Here is a 24,634-nt window from a genome sequence, read left to right as displayed (position 1 = left end):
TTTTAGAAAAAAATACAGTATCATCTTAGGATATGTAAGAAAAAATATTTTGTGGTTGAGATGGTGAAAAAATGTAAAAAATAGCAGGAAACCTTTAATTGAAAGTCTCAACATGTTGGTCATCTGTGTTCAAGCAAGATGGGATGGAGCTGGGAAAGCAGAGAGCAAAGTTCCCTGTGATGATTAGTGGAATGACAAGCCAATCATTTGAGGGGTCTGTGGGAATCTGTTTTGTGTGGTACAGCATATAAAATATTATGAGGGTTTATAAGAGATGTGTATATTGCAGGTGAACTTAGGTTCAAGAAAGAAGAAAGGAAGAAAGCTTTTGAAAAAGCTTTATTGATATAAAATCTGGCTATAAAAATCATTAGGATGAGAGCCATAACAGTGGAGGAGACTATAAAATCACAAAAGTGCCCTCAAGCTACTTACTCTAGTTCTGGCATAAGAACTGGGTAAATCACCCGAGTCTTAGGAGAAAAATGCACAGTTTGTATTTTCAGCTCTTTATGCAGTAAATGTAATATGAAAAAAAATTAAAGCTGAAATGATTTGAAATTGCTAAGGGTGTACATTGTACCCTGAGTGTGCTACACATGCAGAAGACTCTGAATTCCAGGCTAGTGGGAGGGTGGTTTAAATCTTCCCATGTTTAGGCAACATGTAAGAACGGACTGTGAGAAGAGAGGATCTGGAGCAGGAGAGCATAGGAAATACTGAGAGGAAACCATAGGAAATATGATGATCCTCTAACTGACTGTTCCTTTCTCCAATTTCTGTGATTCTGGGAGAGGTAGCTCTATTAATGATCACGATTTCTAATAACTTGGTTTGTGCGTAAAAAAAATGGGATGTTTTTCGCTAGACCCTTTATGAATTGATAGAAATGCAATAGTTACTCAAGAAAATACCCATATGCCTGCCTTTATGTGTAGAGATCAGCAAAGTCCTTACCCAGTCTGATGAAATCAAGAGAAGTCTTTCCCTATGTCATAAATTAGTCCAAGAGCAAATCAAAACTCAGAAAATATATTCAGGTCATTTGTTTTCTGGTTTTCGATTAGCAGAGAGTAGAAACAAAAGGGTTGGGGCAAAAGTCAGATCACATTGACTTACTACATTTTACTTAAACTGCCCTCTTAAAGTCAGGGAGATTATTCATGAAATAGGTTTTTACTCAATGTCTCTAGAAGTATTTTAATGTACCACAAGGGCTTCCTGCTTAAAAGGGAGCAAAGGTTCTACATTGCTACAGTTCAAAATGTCCAAATTTCACTTACAAGGTCAGTAACATTTTTTTGATAATTTTCACATTTTAGAATGTGAACATTTTTCAGTTCAAGGTAGTGGAAATGCTCAATGCCTGATACTATGCAGAGCTATGGCTAAAACAGTATGTGTTGATTTTTTTCACTGGTATGCAAAAACGCGTTATTTATTTTACATTTTATTTTGGAGCAAAACTACTTAGATACTTTAGTGTTCTATAAATAGGATCAGAAAGTCACGAAATGCTATTCAGATCTTTATATATTGGTTTCCAGAATAAAACAGATGTGAAAATTGAATGTAACTGTAGATAATGTAACTGTAGATAACATAAGAATTGCTAATATTTACATTAAAAATTTGGGGATGTTGGAACGTGTAAGTACATGTTTACAGATTTTGTCACTACTTAAACTCTCTTTGTTTGTTTGTTTGTTTCAGTTTGCTCCCAGTATTCTAGAGGAGTTTTTGCCATTTTTGGACTATATGATAAGAGATCAGTACATACCTTGACCTCATTCTGCAGCGCCTTGCACATCTCCCTCATCACGCCAAGTTTCCCCACGGAGGGTGAGAGTCAGTTTGTGCTGCAGCTGCGGCCGTCCCTGCGGGGAGCCCTCCTGAGCCTGCTGGATCATTATGAATGGAACCGCTTTGTTTTCCTCTATGACACAGATCGAGGTAAGCTCTGACCCAGCTTTCTTATCTTCATCGTCCCAACGACTTCCACAAGAGCTGTGAACTTTTGTGTCCCATTGAGAGCTGGGGGAGCCAAATTTTAGAGGGCCTTTGAGGTGAAATACCTCTGAGTAGCTGTGTGGCTGAAGGAAGAACTCCTTAGTCTGCAAAAATTGGGTATTGGATTCACATAGCATAATCGACCAGCCAAAGCCTCTGCTTTAAGTCTAGAATACTAAAATCTTTAAACTAACGGTAGTGAAACATAAACACAGTTCAATAAGCAGAATGTCACAGCTGTAGTCTCTCTTCAGTTCACTTTTTAAGTGACAGCAGTACAGAGAAGGAGAGAAGAGCACCACTTCTCTGCATCTGCCCTGGTGCAAGCTGAAATGAGAGTGAGCCTGTGGGACTTGCAGGCTTTGGAAGGTGAAAGCAGAGAAAGGCTCTGCCCTCAGGCTGTGCCAGAGTAGTAGAGGTCAGAGGCAATGCCTGCCAGGTGTCCACAGGTCAGCCCATCTTCTTTCAGCTGGAGTTACTCCAAGTGATGGACTACACTTTTACAAAATATAAAACTAATTACAGAAAAGGGTGCATTTTCTGTCCACAGTCTCCATTCCACATCCCAATGCATCTCAGAACTGTTTAAGTGGTAAGAAACTGTAAGTGCATCACTGCGTGTCACCACTCAGTGAGGAATTGAGAGGTAAAAGCTGTTCCCCGAGTTGTGTGTTCATTCTGCTGGTAAAGTCTTTGTTTGTGGAATAGGACTGAGCCAACAGAGCTGAGCTTCTGCAAAAGAGGCAAGATTTTTGTGTTGGTAACTTGCTTTCAGGGGGGAAGCAAACAGCATAGCTGTAGTCAAATAATTATTTTACTACAGCTGTTTCAATATACTTCCCCATGTGGACAGTCTATTCCAGAATTAAAGTGGATTTATTCCAGTATAATTGCTCTGCAGAAGAAATAGGGAATTACACAGACTTAACTAAATCTGTTTAATTATTTGATTATGGATATATGTTATTTTTCTCATATATACAAGCACTACATTTTAGTGAGTTTTTACCTTGATATACTGCCTAAACACCCAAATTTGAATCTCAATAATGGAGGAAAATGAAAGAGTTTATATTGTTTCATATCTTTTTGTTTGTTGTTTTTAACTAAATATTTCTTGTAATGCTTGCTGGACCCATAAAGGAAGTTCTGGGAAGCATTCTACAATGTATTAGGTAACTGGAAAGAGAAAAACATAGCAGAATTTTAAGGTATTTCTACTCAAAATGTAGTTATGGGTACCAAGAAAACAAGCACATAATTACAGATGTGGTCTTACAAGTTCAGCAGATTGTTAAGCAAAGAAGTGCACAGCCTGCAGTTACTCTTCTCACCTAAATTCACACACTTAATTAGATTGAGACATCATTTTTAAGCAGGTGATATCACACCAAGGACAGTTTCAGAACAGTCCATAACAGCATGGTTAATAATTAATTCTTATGGCACTGAACTCAGCCACTCTGGACTCATCAACACGTCTTTGATAAAAACGTGACATTTTCCAGCTTGGATTCAGGGGATGCTACATTGGGTAGACTCTCAAATTCTGAATAGGTCTCATGATGCAGTTTCATCCAGGAGAAAATAAGATTTAATGTATCTTTTGGTATTAAGAGTACAGTAAAGACACATAATTGTTGAGTAAATTTTCACCATCTTTGAACAAGACAAAATTTCAATGTGGATCTGAGATACACTTTAAAAAAAAAGCATCTCCTTAGTATCAAAGTAACTGAAAAAAAGAAAAAGAAATAAATTATGTTGAATCAAAGAATATCTGTCTGGGAGGCCAGAAATTACCCTTGTCCATATTTTTGTCAGAGATCCTTCCTTTACATGCCAGATGTCTCCCTGTTTCTCTGAGCAGCTCCATCAAAGCAAACTGAAAGAAGGTGAACCCCCTCAGCAATTTGATACTGGGCTTGCAAGTTGATCTTTTCAGCTTAAGTGGGAAGCTATGAATAAGCTCTTATGGGGGAAGGTTAGCAATAAGCCTGAATTCCAGCCTGACACAGTAGCTGTCGGTGAAGAAGGCAGTATTTAGCTGCTGTCAGTATCGTAAAAGGCAGAAGACCTTCACAAAAAGTAGAATGACAAAATACACTTAGGCAAACCTTCAGCAGCAGTGGTGGACAAATGAATGTTGTTTTCAGACCTGCTCTAGAGCCTTTCTGTCCTGCTTGGTTCTGTTACATGTGACTCAGTTGCTGCTCACTCTTGGGGGTTAAACAATTAAATCCTATTATCAAGGTAGGTTTCTCTGTTAAACAATTAAATCCTATTATCAAGGTAGGTTTCTCTGTTATATCATTCCATTCATCTCTTTGACAGCCCCTGAGCTCCCTGCAGAACCCCAGTCTTTAATGCTGGAGCCACCTATCTTAGCATTTCAGTTTAGGGCAGGAATTTACTTTTGTTGCATCTCTTTAAGTCATTCGCACATAGCACACTTGGGGTTACACCCCGTATCAGTCTTGGGCTGCACAAACTCTCGTGAGGTGGTGGCTTCAGCTGTTATGTTAAATCTCCCTTTCTGATGTTCTGCCAAACTCACAGTCTGGAAAATCACTGTCCTGTGACAAAATGAAGATACTAGGAAGAATGGCAAAAGTAAAAAATTAATTGGATCTAGCAGGGGACATTATGGAAATGGAGAGCAGGTTTTGCAAGGGGCATTAGACCTAAGAGAAAAAATGAAGGAAAATTCAGCTCATTATTTAACAGGGGAAAGGGAGCAAGTAAAGAGTGACACAGAAGGCTAAAGCCTGAAGGGTCCTTTTGTTTCAATACATTCCTCTTTCTCTTATCCTCCTTCCAGGTTTAAAAAGGTTTAATTATGACCTGATGCTTAATACAATTAATATTAACAGCAAAGTGCCGGAAGCACAGACAGAGGGAAAAAGCAGGCTAAAGAACATTTATCTGAGTTATGCAAAGCATAGTAGGAAAGGGCTGAAGCAAAACCTGTGCCTCTATCCAGAGGAAATGGAAGTCCAGCAGGGAAAAAGAGCTCAGGTAATATTTGATGTCATCTCTAAAGGGAATTAAATGAAAAAAAACAAATTAGTAGAGCAGAAGAACGTTCAGTTTATATATGTTATTTTATTGTGACTGAGAGGTATTTAATTTTAAAAGAGGCATATAATCAAGTGGATCTGTGTATCTGTAAATCCATGGGATTTTTGACCTAGCACAAGTATGCCTGTAGTGTGATTTCACTAGTTGGTGATGGCATTTTCTGACACCAGAAAGAAAAATTTGGATCCTGAAACCACAGAAGAGGGCTGGAGGAGTTTATGTGACATGTGAGAAGCTCTTTAAGAATAAAGTCATAGAATAATTTAGGTTGAAAAAGACCCTTAAGTCCAACCATTCACCTAGCAGTGCCAAGATCCAATATAGACTTGAGCAGAGCAAGAATTGAGCCTACAAGAGGTCACTGTTAGTTTTCCACACTGTGTGCAGCCTTATTGAGAACTGGAATGGCTGAAATTGCTCATTAAACTGCAGGGATTACCCAGAGCTGAGGGGTCCCAGGATGGAGAGTCTCAGAGGGGCTGTAAAGCAGCATGGGGACATGAGACACCAGGGAGGGCGGCAGCCAGCAAGCTGGAAACTGCTTTCACAAAATGTCACTATCCATTTGAATTCAGCTGCAAGCTGAATTTTCCCAGCAAGCATTTTCAGTCCCTGACTGTGACTAAAGTGGGGAGCACTAAGGGTAGAGCTAGCAGCTGGCCTAGCAGTTGGTTCACCAGAGGCAAGGACTGTAAAAGAGTTATATTCTATAGAAATTAGACATCATGTGTGAGCCTGCTTATGTACCTTGTTAACGCTCTTTGCTTTCCCTCCACTCCTTTTAATTACATGTTCATAAAGCCAACACAGTCATGGCTGCAGATGAGGAAAATTAGCTCACTGTGCACAAGGTAAATTTGATTTTCCCACATTTCTGGATAGCAACTCCTTTAAAGTTGAAACTGTTCTATGACACTCTAAACCTGGAAGAAGGTTTGTATAAATCCTGGCGACCTGTTAATCTCACAGTACACAGAGTAGCAATCTCTAGGCTTTTGTCTTTAAGAACTTGTGGAGGATAAGTGATTCCCAGAAGAGAAGAGAAGATGTCTGGAGAAAGCAAATAATGGTACAGGAAATTTAAAGCCTTCCCTCTTATTTTGAGGGAGATTAAGGATTTTATTTACAATCAGTTTATCAAGCTAATCTAATTTCCAGCTTTGGCAGAGCATCTGGCTCAGCAGTAACCATTAGGTTTGGTGTGTCCATGATTAGTACCTCCAGTGATACTGCCTCTAGAAAATAGAGGTTCAGCTATAGCATAGCAGTTTGAAAAGTAGAAACCATAACCCCAAAGTTTTTGATAATAACATATTTTAGAAGTAAGAGCAGGTGAGATGCAAGGGATTTATCTTTGAATTTGCATGACAGCACAGAGGAAAAGAGGCTTTGTTGGGTTAGTGAGCCTGGCCAAGGTATGAGTGGTACAAAAAGGGTTCAGGGTTCAAAGTGATCTGCCAAATAGATAGTTCAAGAAGGTGAAATGTGATAAGGTGGTATAAAGGCTAAACACAGTAGGGAAGAATCACAGATACAAAGTGCAGAGTAACTGTCTCAGAATTAATACCTGGATATAATGGGATATATTTCAGGAGCTGTGGTGAGCCACAAGTATAATGTAAGTACAGAAAACCATGCTGTGTCCAATAAAGTAGAGGTTATTTTGAAGTGTTGAAAAAGAATGTTGTATGTGAGACGTGAAAGCTGAATATTGCTCTCAGCCATGGCTGGCCATGCTTCTGTGCTGAGATTTCCACTGCGAAAGAAAACATCAAAAATTTTAAAAAAAAATTTGCCTTGCCCTTTAAAGCACCAGATACTGTTTTCAGCTGTAACAAGGGCCTTCAGTATAAATGTAGCACAAGGATCCATTGCTGGCACTGTGATCACTGACCACCACATACAGATATAAATTTGAAGGGACCACAGAAGAGAAAGAATCTTTTTTTTAAAAAAAAAAAAAAAAAGGACATGACCGATGAGAAAAAACTTTACAAATGGAGATTTTATTTTATTTTTTTTTAATTGTAGGACTGTTAAGGAGTAAAGATCAATTTTTTGTACCTGGTGAGCTGTAGCCAAGATAGAATTATGTATATTGATTTAAAGTGTTACTAGGAAAAAATGTTTCAATCAGATTGGAATAAGCAGATGAGGTTCTTACCACTAGGGTAGGATTGTTTCAGCTTCAGAGGTTATGAAGAGGTTAGTGAGTATCTGAAGTGGTGATAGGCTTTGCTATATCCTCCTCAGATGATCTCTTATGTCCCCTCAGGATTATTTATGTACTTGTCTTGATTTTTCTAGGAAACTGGGAATGGAATCTTCACAGTAATTGGGACACTGAAAAGATAATTTTGTACTTTGGAGCAACTTTCAATAATATATATTTCTATTCAATTATATATAAAGCCTTTGTAAAACATTTAGTGTATTCTATTATTCAAAATTCAGATCAAAAATACTATAAGTGATCTAGATAAAAACACCATAAAATCACGTTGAAGGACTACCATATTATAATATGGTACCCAGTAAGTTAAGTTATCATTATCTGGGCATTTAGGTGCTGAAAGAATTGGTCCTGTATCAAGCTTTACTCAATATTTTTACTGCACTTCTGAACAAATTTTTTGATGTCTCACTAGTGAAAGCAGTGGTAATATATTAGCAAGTTGTGAAGTTATTTCAATACCTCAATTAAAAGACTTAAACTTACTTTTCTGTAGTGATATAAACATATAACTTACATTTTTTATGTGCATAAAAATAAAAGTCAAGGCTCTTATTTGTGAAATAAGTTAAAAGAACCAAGTGTTGCTAATGAAAATTGCAGGTGACCTTACAAGTCAATACTGAAAAAAAATGGTTTTGACACCAAGTGCTCTTTACTTATTAATTGTTTCTCAATAGCAGTGTTAAGCCCAAGCCTACACCACTCCTGCCTTAAACTTCTAGAATAAGATCACAGGTAAGACAGAAAAAAATAAGTCTTCAACTCTAAAGAACATTATTTTAGGAATAAGACTTTGTTCAATTGCAGTCATTCACTTGGTCTTGTGCCCTTTTTTCATTGCTATCACCAGGAAGAATTGGTAGGATTCCCACAATATGAATCTTTCATCCTACTGATCTTTGGCAAAATGTTGGACAATAAAAACCTAAGTTCATGACTGGGTCCACTAAAAATGGAAGGTTCTTACTTGCATCATGCATTTTTGTACCAAACTTTTGTGAAATAAAGATCAGTGTTAACATGACATTGAGGAAATATTAATAAAAGAAGCAGTATCCAACACCTGCTCTCATAGTCTTCAGACTGCTCTAACATTATGGTCTGCAAATTTGAACCTTTCCATATTCCTCACTAGAGATGATAAAAAGCTGTTTGTCTTCAGCAAACACTCTTACGTGAGCAGTGAATCATGTCACACCTATTGGGATCCAGCTACCACTGTGTTTGTTTTTTACCAAAGTTATATTGTAATTTAATGCAGGACAATTTGAACCGATACACAAAACATAGAAAAAAATGTTTTGGCAAATATCAGTGAGTTTGGAGAACTGCAGTAAGTTTTTCATATGATCTACTGCTGTCTGTACTCAGTAACAGTAAATTCCATGTTTTTAATGAAACAGGGCAACGTGCTTTATCCATCAGTAACTGGCTTGCAGCAAATTTTGTTTTGCCAGTGTTAGCTCATTAATAATTATACCAGTAAAATGCCAGCTCATCCTCATCTTCTCAGCAGGTGATAGCAGCTTGAAAATACAGGTAATAAATGCACATGTGAAACTAAAACACAGCTGGATCCTAAAATCAGCATTAGTAATGATACTGTGACTTTCCATCTTTCCCTTGTCTTACCACTAAAGAGAAGCAATAATGGTAAATCAACAGGGTCATCATTTAATTTGCTACATGTGAAAAATCTTCCAAGAGCTTTCAGAATGCTTCATTTAAAAAAAAGTGACTCTTTTTTTTTCTTGTTATCTGAAATGATTGAACATTAGATCAAGGTTGAAATTAACAGAAAATGTAGGTATTGGAATAAAAAACTGATCATCAAATGTACAGATGAATCTCCCGACTTTGGTATTCCATGCAAGATGTGGCTCAAACAATGCTGCATCAGAACTTCTCTGTGTGTTTGGTCTTCTACCTAAACACTCAGAACATGGGGCACAGCCTCATATGCAAATGCCATAGAAAAATATGAATCCTAAAACATTAAATAAACTGCTGCTTATTATATTCCTATTCTGAAGAATTTGCTTTCCTTTATTCTGACTTAGTGGGTGCCATGGAGAAGACAAGAGACTCATGATAATTTTAAATATTGCTTTTTAAGTTGCCATGCCAGTGAATCATCTCTGCCCTTTCTAATGATTTGTTTGTGACAGTGTTTTAGAATCCTTAGAGCTAAGTTCTTTTCTCAGTAGCATTTATCTCAGTTTTGCACATGTGTAATGCAAGATTATGCCTGTAACTTCTATATGCCTTTATATTCCAACATCCAAATGTAAATAACATTGTGACTTCCAATGGCTTGTTCTAATGATATCAGAGAATTAGAGAATAGTTAATTTTTTTGTTACCTGCATATGTAATACATTCCTTTAAATGAAAGCATGTCATTTTTATCTGGTTTTTACACACATTCTGTGTTTACTTGAGAGCAGGGACTGTATGGTCTGTAATTCTGAATGCCTGTTTCCATTTGCTTAAGAGCTTTTGCACACAAGGATGATATGCTGCAGTTAAGAAAAAAAGTGACCTCATACCACTTTTTCTGAAAAAAGCTCATCTATTGGCATTTTTGTTCTAGATTTTCTGAGTAGTAGAATTGTTAAGCTTCTCTTATGACTTTCAAATAGCAACTCTGAGCACATTTCTGATTATATTATTACTTGATCCCAAATAAGAGGAGGTGTTTTATATATATAATGATTGGACTTGTATTCTTTTGTGTGGATCAAACAAATCACTTGAAAGAGAGCAAAGTGTTAAGCAGAAATCTGTGTTATGGTTCACTTGTATTTAGCTTTCATATTAATATTTAGGGTAGACCTTGCCATTCTTTACATATATCAGTGGTATCACGTTTGACAAACCCTGCAAAAAACTACCTTCAGTGAAGGCAGCCTTACATCAGCATAGCCAAGAGCATCTTTTCTAAGTCTGAGGCTGTGCTATGTCACCACTACACACTGGTCAGCAGTAACTCTGCAGACAGTTGATGGATCCAGCAGCCAGCAGCGTGGACCGCCAAAGAAGGCCTTGAAAAGACTAAGACGAGGAAGCCAGCCACACATCCAAATGCTTGTGCTTTAGAAATTCCTTTCAGTATGGACATCCGAGTCCTGCAGCTGCTGATCGTAGCCTTTTATATGGCCACAGGTGTTGGCTCCAGTGCTGGAGCACGGAGCGGCAGCAAACAAAGGGGAGTATAGTCAGTGCTGCCAGAGACCAGACGTGGTGCCAGTTTAATGCTGAATGTAAAACAAACACTTGTGCCAAGTTGTTTCTAAATGCATTTTTAGTTAGAAAAATTAGCTTGTCTTTTGAGAGTATTATCTGTGTGTAGATGGATGTTCCAAGTTTTAATAGAGTATAAAGCAGGCTTTTTAAAAATAAAAATAAATAAACAAGATATAGACTTACAAATATCAAGACACGCTATTCCATTTTTTTATGCACCTATTGTTTTAAAAAATAATCAAAATATATAAGGCTAATTTACTTCTTTGTGATCCCTCCTTGACATATTTGTGAGACATATATCCCTTGTGTAGTGTGAGCTACTTCTCCAGAGCTGGAGCAGGAAGTAAAGGTAATTCCGCTTTTTAGTAAATCTATGTTTGTATATGAGGGTATTTCTGGAGTTGCACCTTCTTAATTCAGCTAATTGAACTGCCATTCTATCATCCGTGCAATCTGTGATTTTAGGGCTACATTTTCTGCTTCTGTAAAGAAGCATATTCCAATGTATTTAGATGTTTGCTATTCTGAGATGCATTTTCCCTGTAAATGGAATATATTTTAGGTGGTTCTCTCATAAATTACAGCTGAATCCTATTTGCATACATATTTATACAAATAATTTATCTTTGGTCAATTCCAAAAGGGATGGTTGAAGTGTAGACATCCTTTTAAAATGATTGACTGCTTATCACAGTGCTACAGATTCTGTTTCTGCCTCTGTACAGGGAATTTCCTGCACTAGTACTTACAGATAACAGCATTAGCAGCTGCTTCTGTTACCAAAATTGCAATGCATGTTTGAGGAATTTAGCATTTTGCAATTGGAAAGAGAGTTACCAAAGGGTCCTTTAATCCTGGGGTCTCAAAATCCCTTTTTTGTACTACTGCCTTGGTGGGTTTTAATATTAATGCACACCTGGATGCTGCAGGACATTTTCCTTTGGACAAGGGGCAAACATTTTGTTCCAGTGTGACTTTGTCTGCAAACAGCAAGCAGAACATTTAATGTGGTTTTGAAGATCTGGGCATAATAAATGATGGAAGTGTCACCAAAGAGAAGGGTTGTGAGAGCTGTGAACACAAAAGTGGCTGCCAGTGTAGTTCCCTGGAACAAATACATATTTTATGTTAATCTCTTACTGGGAAAAAATATCAAGAAAGAAACTGTCCTGGGAGTAAGGACTTGTATCCTAGACCATCCCTCTCCTAAGGGTGAATCCAGTCAGCATGGGACAGTGAGCTTGGGAATGTCCTAAACAGATGCTTTTATTTCATGAAAGGTATTGGAGCCAAATTTCCTCTGAAGTGAGATCAGAATAAGGAAAGCAAATAAAAAAATGTCTAGTGTACATAACATAATAAACAAATATTAAACACAGAAAAATAATAAGCAACATCTTTTTAAGTGTGCTATTCAAAGAAGTCTATCATACCAGAAAAATGTGCTTGCAGATGCCTCTTATAAAATGATTTGATATGTATGAATAAATCAAGTGGAAAGAAAACAGGTTACTATGTTAGTAAACTTGATAAAAGTAAGACATTTAGATATCTCTGTTTTCAATTATATCCTTCCTGTAAAAAAAAAAAAATAAAAAAAAAGTACTGTTCTTTATATTATGTGTTAAGGAGGGTTTCAAATAGGTCTGAATTATTCAAAAGTCTTTTAAGAATCTTTGGCTAATGGTAGTAAAAGTAAGACGGCTTTGCCAAATTTACATTATAAACAGTTTACTTTTAGAGTACAAAACAGGTCATGAACCTGGCCCTTAAATGCAAGTGACTATCCCAATCACAAATCTATCACTTATTTTTTGTGTGGAATCTACTTTTTGTGTGGATGAATTTTTATCTTATATATATATGTATGTATGTATGTATATGCCTAATAATAATTATATCTCCTAGCTTTGTCTGGATGCTGAACAGCTAAATTCATTTAAATATCAAAAATCTTCATATCTTACAAATTCAAGTCACGCTACTGAAAAATATTATAGCAGTACTTTTAGATTATATTTTCATTTGTATTTTCATTTTCTTTAAGCATGATATTATAACCAACCTTTTTTTACAACCTTCAACTAGTATGTCTCAACATCTCCATTATTTCAAAAGTATTCAAAATAAGAAACTCATCTAAAATAGCCTTTTCCCATGAAAACCATTTCAATATTTGTTTTTCAAGGAAAGAATCAGGGAAAAAATGTCCCAGCTAATTCTATCAAGTAATCGTTTTACTGAGGAAATAATATCTTTCTTCTGAAGTGTTTAATAAATGTGTTTTAAAAGACCAGTGAATCATTGTATATATCTTTTTGTTTGTGCCTTTTGCTAGACTAATTTCACATCCAATTTCTCCTCAAATAAGCAAAGCATTCTGCCAGGTATTTCCTAATGCAGCTACATGCACTTGATCTTGAGGCAGAATGAAAATCTCTGTTCTGAAGCCAAGGGTGACGTTCACAGTGTGCCTTTCTGCACAGGACTTCAATTATTCTGTGAAACATCCCCTAAACACCCCCCCCACACACACCCCTTGATGCATCCTTCTCTTTCGTGATCTCTTCATTAGCCCTTGTGAGAAGAGGAACTTCCTTTCTCCTCTGTGTCAGGATATCTATCCCCTTGTGGGTTCTGAATCTGTGGACTGTGGGTAGAGCTGCAGCAACTTTATCTTCTGTCCCTTCAGAAACTCTTGTTTGGTAGGGCCTCCCAAAACTCAGATATTTTGTTGCTCACATTTCCATTGCTTCAAGGAGGTTTAATTATTTTCAATTGCATTATCTTGTGAATCACCTCAGGATCTACCTCTGCAGTCCTGCTTTCACATATTTGCCCAGATTTATTGGCTTGATTCTGCGTATCTTTTCTTCCTTGATAATTTATATTGGCTTTTTTTCCACTTCTTCTAATCCTTTTACCACATTTTCTAGTTCTGTCAGTACATTCCAGTAAGCTTGATCCATTTTCAGTTCTTATACATTATTTCAGAGTCTGGGAGCCACTGCCATTCATTTCTATCTCTGCTATTTACAATTATCACAGATCACGATTTTTAGCTTGAAAAGTTAGAAAAAAAAACATGTAATATGACTTAAAATTAGTCTGTGGCTGTCATAGTGAAAAAAATTTCAGTTTTGTCTCTGGGTGAACAAAGAGTTATCAATATATTTTAATGCATCAACGTTCCAGTTTGAATGAAACAAAAGATGTAAAACACAAAAACCCAAAACAAAACCTGAAACCAGATACCAATTATATTTGGGTTAAGTATAAGTCATTTTAGAATGACAAAGAATTCCAGTTTTTATATACTTACTTTATTTCTGCTAAATTGTCTGTGGTTTTCACATGCATGAATCACAAACATCAAAAGGAGAGGTTCACCAAGTGCATTATCTTGTAATCTCAATTGCACTTCCAAGCTTCTAGACAAATGATAATAGGAAATGCATAGAGGTGCAGTATTTCATCTGTACCAAAAGATGAATTCACAAGTAGACTAAACACAAAATTACATAATTTCTCCTCCCGCGAGTCAGGCACGTTGCAGTGGCCACTGCACAGCTGCTGGCCTGGGCGGCATCCAGGCAGACACAGTCACAATTGTCTCTTTTCATCTGGGTCGTTCTGAATTCCTTCAACAGGAAATGGAGCACAAGCAGAAAAGTTTTAAAAACATCCCAGACATGAATCAACAAAACCCCCAAACATCTGCTCATCAAAGCTCATCAGAAAACAGTGTATTTTATTTACACTACTCTTCTGGGTGTACTGAGAATGCCTAATGAGGCTAGAGATCACAGGAAATATTGCTGGTATGAAGTGTCCATTTCACTTTCAGAATAACTGGCGGAATCTACTGAAAATATGTGAAATACAGTGTATTTCTTTGCCAGTTTTGTTACTTATTTTAGCATAAAGTGATACAGTTTTATTAAATAACACAGTTCACTTCAAATCCAAGCTGGCTAAAAGAAAGTACAACATCTTACACAATATTTTAATTTGTTTTGAACATAAAATTGTTCTAGTAATTGCAGAAACCGGGATAATGGAAAAGGCAGCTAGTGTAAATGCATTCATCAGCGATGTGAGAAACATTTTCACATGAAAGCAAATGCGGGGTCAGCTCCTCAGAGCAGCTCAGCATAACCTACTGACTGCATCCTGTACTGGATGGAATTGGGCCACTGGGTTTAAGCATCTAATGTTATATAGCTTGTCTCTTCCACAGGACAGATCCTATACTTTGTGCTCATGCAGGATTTATGAATCCATGTGTCCTTACAAGAGGTCTTGTTACTGGGGCCGGTCTAATTTCAGCTTTGTCCATAGTAAGAGCTCAGACACCCTTTTCTTCAGCAGTTGCTGTTTTTGTAGAGCTGCACTCAAGCTATTACACGAGGAGGTGTCTAACTAAAAGGTGGTTACTGACCTGAGCTATTTCAGTGATTGCAGCAAGGGGTTCACCTCAGCTACAGTGAGAAAACAGTGGCCTTGACTTTGTCCTTGCAGACATCCTCACACCTCTGCACATATCAGAAGGGAAAGAAAATTTTGTTTTCAGAGTAAAATTTGCTAGGGAGTGAAGGTATTGTTTTAATTTTACTTATTCACTGTCTTATTCAGGCTCTTTAAATGGTTCTTATCATCTTAGCATGAAAACAGTACACAGTATTTCCTCTGAGGCTTTTCTGTTTGTGTTCACTGGGAAGCATCTTCCTTAGCTTTTAAAAGCAGCCAATAGAACACCGTGGTCACTCTCTTATGGACACAACTTGGAGATTATGTTTTCCTTAGTAAATTCTAGAAGCAAGAATACTTTCATAGCGTTGGTTTGGAGGAGGAAGACGTTAGCTATGAATGACTGGAGCAGCTGTAAGTCACATAAGGGAAAATTATTCTTTGCAAGTGTGGAAAGGAATCTTATTCTTCATGTCTGCTGTGCAGCTACAAAATATTGCTGTCAATGCCAAAAAGGATAAACACCTGCTGAAAGAACTGTGAAGAAGATTATCTCTCTTTCTTATATATACACTTACGAAACGTGTACTAACACACTGGACCATCTCCAGCATTTTTCTCTTTCTCTCAGCATTTTTCTAGCCATTGAGTCAGTTATTCACCCCCTCTGCCTGACCTGTGGAAAAGACATCTGCTATGGAGAGAGGCCAAATATCAACATATAACATGCTTCAGTTTTGTAATGCTAACCTTGTAGAGCAGAGCACTTGCTTGTTTTTTATTCAGCCTGCTTTTGAGTTTTGTCACATGATTTTGTCACTGGGATGTGGGGCCAGCACTCTTTTCTGCTTCTAATCCTTTTCACCAGGCTGGAAAGAGCTTCTTGCTGACTTCTCTCTACCTGTGCAGCTGTAGAAATGCTCTGCCAGCAATCCTAATGCTGCTTTTCCAGTTTTTAAGCATTCTGCCAAGTAGAGAGAATTAATAACAAGATCTGAATCATCTCTAAAGTAACCCCTGTGTCCTATTCCTCCAGTATGATGTCATTTTTCAGCTCCTGTCTGGGATAATAAGAAGGATCTCTCATACTCTCAGAGCTGAGAAGTGTATCAGGGCAGGCCACACCATTATTCCAGCCTACCATTTCGCCTTTGCAGCTCTAAATGTTTAAAAACCTTTAGGCCAGATTTTACAGTCCATGTCGTGCTGCTCAGCTGGTGCAAAGTGGATGGACTCCAGCCAAAGCTGGCGAGTGGCCACAGCCTTCCCCTCGTGCCCGTGAGCACAGCTGGGACAGGGCAGTGTGGGCCGTGTCCCCCTGGCTCCTCCGTGGTGTCACACGCAAGGCAGCCCAGACCAGAACCCCCAACCTCGGAGGGCTCAGCCCTGGGCTCAGCCCTGTGCATGGCCTGGGCACCCTTTCCTGCCATGCCAGCATTGGCCCCTCTGAGGCCATCCAGAAGTGTCCTAAAAGCTTCTGGTTTTTAGACTAAAAAACAGAAGAGTTGAAAGAATTGGCGGGTTTGAGCGGAGGTTAAACTAATAGGGAATAACTACTAAACCTGAACCATAGCTGATAATAGCTACAATTTACATGCTGACTATATCTCCTGCAGCAGCTTTCTACTGCAATGTAGGCTTAATTTGATTCTCTTTCTTTCATTTTGTTTCATCTTTTTTGCTCCATTTGTAAGCAAAAACAAAGATCTTGAAGGGTCAAGGTGAACTGTCAAAAGTTAGTGGAAGATGCTTTGGGATAGCCATGCTCAGTTCGTGCCACACCTTCAAGAAGTGCTAAAAAGCACCACTTTTAGGTTTAAAAGTGTTTATTTTTTTGTGTCAAGAGGAAAACTTGGCCTTTAGTCTCCAGAGACCTCTACAAACTGTATGAATGTGTGCAGAGCAGGAGCAAAGGAGGAGATCATGTCCTGGTGAACTGTGGCATCTGTTTATGCTCCCAGCACCTTTCATTCCTGTTGCAGCTACCGATGGATGGCTTGCTCTGGCTGGCTGTCAGGTTTTCTGTCCCCAGTGATCTGAGGATAGTGGGTACACTCTGAGCTTCTCCCCTCTCTTCTCTCCTGTATCTCTTCTACCGCACTTCAGTGATGAGGTTTATTTCATATTTGCATGGTATACTTTGCTTGTCTCTAGTTCTCTGCAGTGCTTTTGGTTTTTTGTTGGGTATGAAGACTTTGAGGCAACAGTTCTGCAGCTCATTGTTTCTATTTCTGCAGCCTAGTTCTTTCTGTCCACTGTTTAGAAAGAAGGACTACTCTGACTGCTTGCAATGACATCCCTAAATACCAGCGTGGCAATTCTGAGACTGCAGTGTGGTAAAAGACAAACCCCTTTGCAGAAATGCAAACAGGCTCCTGGTAATTTGGCATTTACCTGTCAGTGGCTGTGCCTTGGCCTTGTCCTGCCCTAAGAGCGTGAGTTGCATATAAATACCACATCACATCCCCTTTGGCCACTGCTTTTATTAGTAAGGGGCTATACTGCATTGGCTGTGATAATAACAGAGTACTTTAATTGATATGTCTGAAAGAGCTGTCTGATACAGGACACTAAATTCTTTCTGCTTCTCTGCTCCATTTGTAGTAAAGAGGCAGTTTCTGAAGGCCTAAAAAGTTATCTGGCTTGTAAAGAAAAATCCACTCTCTGGCAGAGACTGAAGTTATAAAATTTGATCTACTTAACTAAAAATCCTATTAGATGGATTTACACATGGCTTTCTGACATCAGGCTGTCCAATATGAAGAATGGGACCTGAGGCCTTTTAATGGGACCTGAAGCCTTAAAGCTGTTTAATGCTGTCAGGAATTTTTTCCAGGTTACTCTTCCATGGTTCCTTCAGATTCCGGTGCTAAAAACAATGCAAACTGGTGTCTGATCCATATAGACCTTGTAGTTTAGAATATCATCGTGTCAGATGACTACATTTGTTACATTAGAACTTGATAAACAGCATTGCTGTAGTCAAGAAAAAAAAATAATTTATTTTTTGTCACATCTAGCTGCATGGCACAGCAAGATGCGTGTCCTTTGTGGATGTTCCGAGCTCTTAAATAGTCAATTCTCATTTTAGCTTACTGGTTTTTAATTCATTTTTTCTTGACTTCATAGCACTTCATCTCACCCCATTCTGCAAAACCATGTGACTTAATTTCAAAACTAAGTGTTTAGTGTTTTCTTCCTTGAGTCTCTTGCTTGGAGACACGCGGTTGTGTGAAGCTCTCAGCACTCCTTTCTGCCCAAAAAGAAAACAGGAAAAAGGAAACTTTTGCCCTCCTCCCTTGTGTGAAAGAGTTTGTGACCCCAAACACTGCACTGGCTCAGAATTCAGGTGACAAAAAATTTACCTTTCAGCTCCTTTATTCTAATTAGTTTTGTAATTTTTATTTTTTTAGTATCATGCCATTGCTTTGAAAGTTTTTTGCTTAGTTAAACTTTAATTAACAAGTCCTACCAAAAAAACACCCCAACATTGAACCCCCAAAGTCAACACACTGCTAAAGATCCTATGAAATACACAATCACTAACAGTTTAGTTAAATTGGATTATCCCCTACTCCCTTACTCTCTTTGATTTCTTCTTATCTTCTAGATTATAACATTCCTGTAAATGAGAGAGATGTTTGCCAGCACTTGGTACCATCTTTGCCATAGCTGTCAGAATTTTCATAACCTGGGCAGGAGAAGAAAATGCATATACCAGGCTGGAATAACTAGAGTATTTGCTTTCTGAGTTTCCATGAACTCGGGGTACTCAGAGTCACCCTTGGCAAAACTTGGTGAGGTGTTTTTTCCCTGAAGTGTTTGGGATGGTGTTTCTGGGCCCTGAGGAAACACCTTTTCCTCCAGCATCCTACAGTCTAAGCACAAGGAGAAGACATTACTGTGTTGGGTGCATTGAGCTCATACTGATTGTGAGGAATATTGGTACAGGTGTTTTGCAAGGCAGAGTAACTTACTTTCTAGATAATATTGCTTTTAGGTGCAATATTATTTGTCTGAATTCAAACACAGTACACTGGGTTTGCATTTTGTTACCATAAATGATCATGAAAATGCAAAGCCTTATATATTGATTCCTCACTCTTCAGCTCATCTAAGTTTACAGTACATTTGGCAAGTGAGTATTGACCTTCACATTGATGATGGTCAATGTTATCTCTTAAAACATTAAAATCCTAGTCTCATCTAAATAGAAGTGTATATCTTTTTACTACCTCTCCTTTTTCCACATGGATTATTGTATTATAAAAGACAATTTATGAATTTAGCTTGGCATTCCTTTGAATCATACATATGCTTGAATTTTCAAATAGGGTGTTTGAAATTAAAATAATGTATTAAAGAACTCTGGTGAGACATAGTGGATTTATAAAAATAGAAAACTGCAAGTACAAACACATAAATATTTATGGTGAATTTTCTTATCCCTGTTTATATTTTATATATCATAACCTTTCCGTCGTAATATTAGTTTTGGTCTGCCACTGACAAGAAATTTAGAGCAGCTGTCATCAATCAAAATAAATCACAGTATGCAAAGAGTTAATATCAGATCTACAAATGTGAAAGCTTTTTAATGCATGACTAATGTATGTGCATGTCTTGTCCTTCTGAATTAAAAGGACCATTTAGGGATGAAAATGAAATTCTAGATGAACTGTTCTTCAATTAATAAAACAAGGGATACAAAGCTTTTAAAATACTTTGTGATTCATAGATAGAGTTCATAGAGTGCACATTGCAGTGGATATTTCTTCCACCTGATTCAGCCTTCACTGACAGTGGTGAAAATCAGGAGTAACTCCAGCAAAGACAGTGGAGCTACCTGGGATAAAATGAGAACAAAATGAGGAATTTATTGTCACAGCTGTGAAGAAAATATACTGCAGTGATGGATTATTTCTTTATGGACTATGACACAGCTTGAAGGAAGGAAAAATAGTAGTGGCCTATGAACAATTGATTTTCTTTTTCCCAATGCTGACTGAAAGTAGAGCCACTGTTAGCCATTGCTCTTACGCAGAGAAACAACTGAGAAAGTACAAAGAAGTTGTACTGGATGTGAAGCTCTTTTGCAAAGATATTTTCACTTTAATGACTGAAACACGGTATTTTGCCTTCTTGTAAAGGAAAATGTATGTCTCTGAAAATGGTGATGAAGTCTGCCTGGTAGCAGACATTTTGGAGAACATGCATTGGAGAAATGTCTGCCAGATTCTGCCTGAAACATTCTTTATTTGCAGATTAGGATATTTTAATATCCTGTATGTAATTTTGAACTATTGCAGTCTTTTATGACTGTTTAATTCTTTAGTTAATAAATGGTAGATGACTTTGAGTTAAGTAGATCAATGAAGACTTTAATTTCTGGAGTTTTTTTCAAACTGCTTTAACTTCTCATAACTTTCCATGCATACAGGTTAGTATAATGGTTATATTTGGTTAACAGTGAACACTCAAGTCACTACCTGTTGCTAGTAAAATTTAATAAGCCATTTAATTTATCTTTCTCTTGCAGTTCTCTGTCCTTTTCAAATTAGATCTAACACTTGGTTTTGATCTTTAGCAAAAAAGTGCCACTATATTCTTTTAACGAATCAAAGTGGAAACTGACACCTAAGTCTAACTGCTTAAAATGCAGAGGGCAGAAGATTCACTCTGTGATAGAATTTTAATTGCCAGTAAGACTTCAATAAATTTAGTGAACAGAAAGCAAAAGAACTTATTTTTGCTTGGTAAGATTACAAAAGAGCTACTAAGATGGGGAATTTAAGCATCACAAACGTACATGAAAAATTACTTGGAAATATTTTAAAGTAGCCAAAGAAAAACTTTAAGGAGCAGAGCCCTAGCTCAGAAAATGCCAAATGGTATGAATCCAGATGCTGGGAAATGTCAAATGTTGCAACTACAGGACTATCGCTAAAGGGAAAGAAAGCTAACAATTGAATACCAGGGACAGATACCTGTAGATTTTATTTATTGCTTTTGAAATTAATCAGAGGAAAATACAGAAGCTATTGAATAAAGAGAATAAAGCTCTTGTTACAAGAGGCCAGTTCTCTTTCTCCATTTGAGTGCATATGAGCAAAGATATGGTAGATTTATCTATCTTTACATGGCCAAGATTATAGCCATGTAAATGGGTATAATCAATAGCCATGAAAAGGTGGCCATTTCAAAACTCTTGAAGAATTTTGTATATAGTTTTGAATTATATACAGTTTTGAATTATACCATGAAAATGACACTTACAGGATATTACTGGAAGTATAAATGTAGCATACCTCAATTATCAGTTGGAGACTGTGATGAGGAACAATATCTTGAGTTATATTCTTGAGTAGAGCAGAAGAACTATTATAGGGAAGACAACTCACTCAAATTTTACATCTGAATGTAAGGGAGCATGACAAAACTGATAAGAGACTATAAAACATAGCAAGTGCCTTTTGGCCTTCTTGTGAAGCAGCTGGTGTTGCGTAGTGTAGGATGTAGGATTCTGGATGGATTTGGCCTTGTTCAGTGTCAAATATTATAAGCCGCAAAGTGAAAAATACTGTGGTGACTCTAAAATACGGTCATATAAAACCTATCTATAAAAATTCTGTGGCCCAAATTTCTCTTGGATAGTTTTCCCAGTTTCATTCAGTGTGGTAGGACTGTGGTAATTTATCCTAGGTGACAGTAAGACTTAGAGTTTTAAGCTACATAAGAGAAGAGACTTCAGCAAAAAAAAACACTGAGAAGTAATCAATCTTTTAACTCCAGGTTGAAAAACTACCACAAAGCTAACAAATTGTTTTTAAAACTAATGACAACATGAAGTGAAAATCTAGTTTTTGTGGGGAAGCAACACTTCATTCTGATTTTCAAGCCAAATCACATGGTTGCCTCACAGGAAGCAGATCCTGTGTTTTCTGTTGTTATTTGGTAAAATTCACCTTCAGGTGATGCTGTTAAGATGGTACAGCTGGCTAATGTTTGTGTAGAAAATTGGAATATTCAAATGCTAAAAACTAAATATTAAGCTACTTTTTGAACAGTTAATATTATTGGGTTTGGGAGCAGTAAAATGATAAATGTAGATGATTAAATAGTAGTAAAAAAGATGTGTTTGTTTCTGTATAATTTGGTATTATGATGCCTGAGCAGTGTGAAAGATATATCTGGTGCCATGACAGCAAGCTCTTTAACCATAGAGCAAAAAACTTACTCCAATTTATAGAACAAGAAAAAAAAAACAAACAAGAGAACCCATATCCTAGAAAATGTTGGGGCTTCTTCTGTAATCGGTCTTTAGGATGGCCATCAACCCATGAAAAAATAGAATTATTTTCTGAATGAGAGGAGTAATAGTTCTGTAAATACTGTAGCAAATAATTAAAGTGTCTAATGAAAATAAAACACAAAACAGGCTGACAAATTCCTCTGTTTTCTGGAAGCTCAAAAATGCCGTGCTTCAAATGTAACAAGTTACACATATATGTAAAGAGTGAAATGAGTCTAAAAATCAAAAGCTATCTTCAGTCAAGTTTTAAACCAAGTTTTTTCATACATCTCTGATATCATTATCAGGTCTTTGCTTAGCAAAGAGTATTTGTGTCTAGTCTTATCACTTATCTGAAAGTGATGTTTGTGATAAACTGGCAATTAGCTAATTACCAAGCTGCTTTGAGAAAGATTGTCTAACTCGGTCTGTCTTCACTAGTTTCCAATTCTGTCTTACCTGGTTTTCTTCTGTTTTCTTTGTTATCCTTGGCAGTCACTTCAGCTAAGTGACCAGCCACTGACCACTGTAATTTGTGATTACAGCATCAGGCATCTGTACTTCACCTCTACCTGTTCTGCTCTACGTCACACTTTTATTCTAACTCATGGACTGCTCACCCTATGGTGAATAACTAATTAGGAATAGGTGCTGTTCCATATCACTACACACAGCTGAACTCCAGCTGAATTATTTAGACAGCAGTCACCTGACTGCCAGATGTTGTCTGAAACAAGCTAAAACCTGGGTACATGGTGTGGCAGGTTGCTGACGCTTTCTCCTTGGGTTATGGGGATGTCACTCTGTGTTCCAGCTCAGGAAATGGATGGATACCTGGCATACAACTGATCTTAATGAGTGAGGCAAGGAGGTACTTGGTACTAAGTACCTTAGCCTTTTCCTCAGCCTTTGTCACTATGTTTTCCCCTGCATCTAGTAACGGATGGAGGTTCTCCTTAGCCCTTCTTTTGTTGCTAGTGCATTTATAGAAGCATCTTCTAGTCTTCTCCAGCAGTAGCCAGATTAGGTTCTAGTTGGGCTTTGGCCCTTCTGTTTTTCTTTTGTAACCATACAACATCCTTGTAGCCCCTCTGAGCTGCCTGCCCCTTCTTAAAGTCTCCTTTTTACCTTGAGTTCCAGCCAAATCTCTGCTCAGCCAGGTGGGTCTTCCCTGCCAACTCATCTTTCAGCGCATGGTCTGCTCCTGTGTCTTTGAGATTTCCTTCTTGAAAAATGTGCAACCTTCCTGGACTCCTTTGCCCTTCAAGACTGCCTCCCAAGGGATTCTGTCAACTGAACTGCTAAACAGGCCAAAGTCTGCCCTCTGGAACTTTTTTTTTTCATGTAATATATATGTATTTGCAGATTTTCAATGTCACAACAAAGTGCTTTATAGCAACATCCTAATAATGAATAATGCAATTATAAATAATCAGAACAGCCTGAGCACTAGTTCACATTGAAAGCCTGAAAAAACAAAAAAGCTTTTTATTGTTCATGAGTGAAAGAATATTAACTAGAAAGCTGATGCTCTAAAATGTACTTAGTAATTTTTTTACTCGAAACAGACATTCATTTGAAAACATGTTCATGTACAAATTGCATTGTGATAGTTAATCAAAGAACATGTCGTTAAATTAAAGGAAATCTAATTTTCCTTTTGGCTGATCATTAGCCTGATAGGGGTCTTCCCCAGTTACAGTTTTAAAATGAGAAACTAGGGAATCCCTTTTAAAGAATTTATCTGGCTGCTAAAATGAAAAAAAAAAAATAAACCCAACAAAAAAATGAACAAAAAGCCCTGTTTAGTTGGTATTAGAACTCATTTTAAGCCTAGGGTTAGTATACAACAAAAACTTACGTCTTCTTCATTGAGAAGATACCACAGTTTTGATTAACGTCCCTGCTAAGTCTTGGATGTTTTGTTCATCTTACATTTATTTGCTCTGCCTTTATATGGGTTTCTTACTTCATTAGACTTGATGCAGTGTTAAAAATGGGAGCACAGATGAAAAGAGGGTGAGAGATTGTCATGTTAGACATGGGCAGAATTTCTAACATTACATTCTTTCTGTCTAGTTTCCTCTTTCTTTTCTTTGAATTGTAAAGCATCATACTTCGGATACACCACATAAATGGTGAAGAAATGCAGCACCTCTTGCTCTTCCCATCTGTCTGACTTAGTGAGAACTGAGGGGTTCTAAAGACTGGGCTGTGTTCAGTATAACATAGATACCTGGTCAATTTGGTGTATATGGAGCAACAGTTCTTTGCAAACTGCTGCACTGGGAGTCCAT

At 37.4% G+C, this 24,634-nt stretch overlaps 1 protein-coding gene across 11 annotated transcripts in view; it reads left to right on the top strand.

Moving 5' to 3' along the window:
* GRIA4 (glutamate ionotropic receptor AMPA type subunit 4) overlaps positions 1-24,634 on the top strand; it is a 216,440-nt gene that overhangs the window by 69,013 nt on the left and 122,793 nt on the right. For all 11 annotated transcript variants that reach the window (XM_015621207.2, XM_015621218.1, XM_019006143.1 and 8 more), the window contains exon 3: positions 1,714-1,953. In XM_015621207.2, coding sequence (XP_015476693.1) covers positions 1,714-1,953 — 240 coding nt within the window. The remainder of the gene's footprint in view (positions 1-1,713; positions 1,954-24,634) is intronic.

This window comes from Parus major, chromosome 1 (genome assembly GCF_001522545.3).
Source record: "Parus major isolate Abel chromosome 1, Parus_major1.1, whole genome shotgun sequence".
Taxonomy (NCBI): domain Eukaryota; kingdom Metazoa; phylum Chordata; class Aves; order Passeriformes; family Paridae; genus Parus; species Parus major.
The sequence above is the reverse complement of the archived record's forward strand: the minus strand, read 5'-3'. Positions and strand labels throughout refer to the sequence as shown.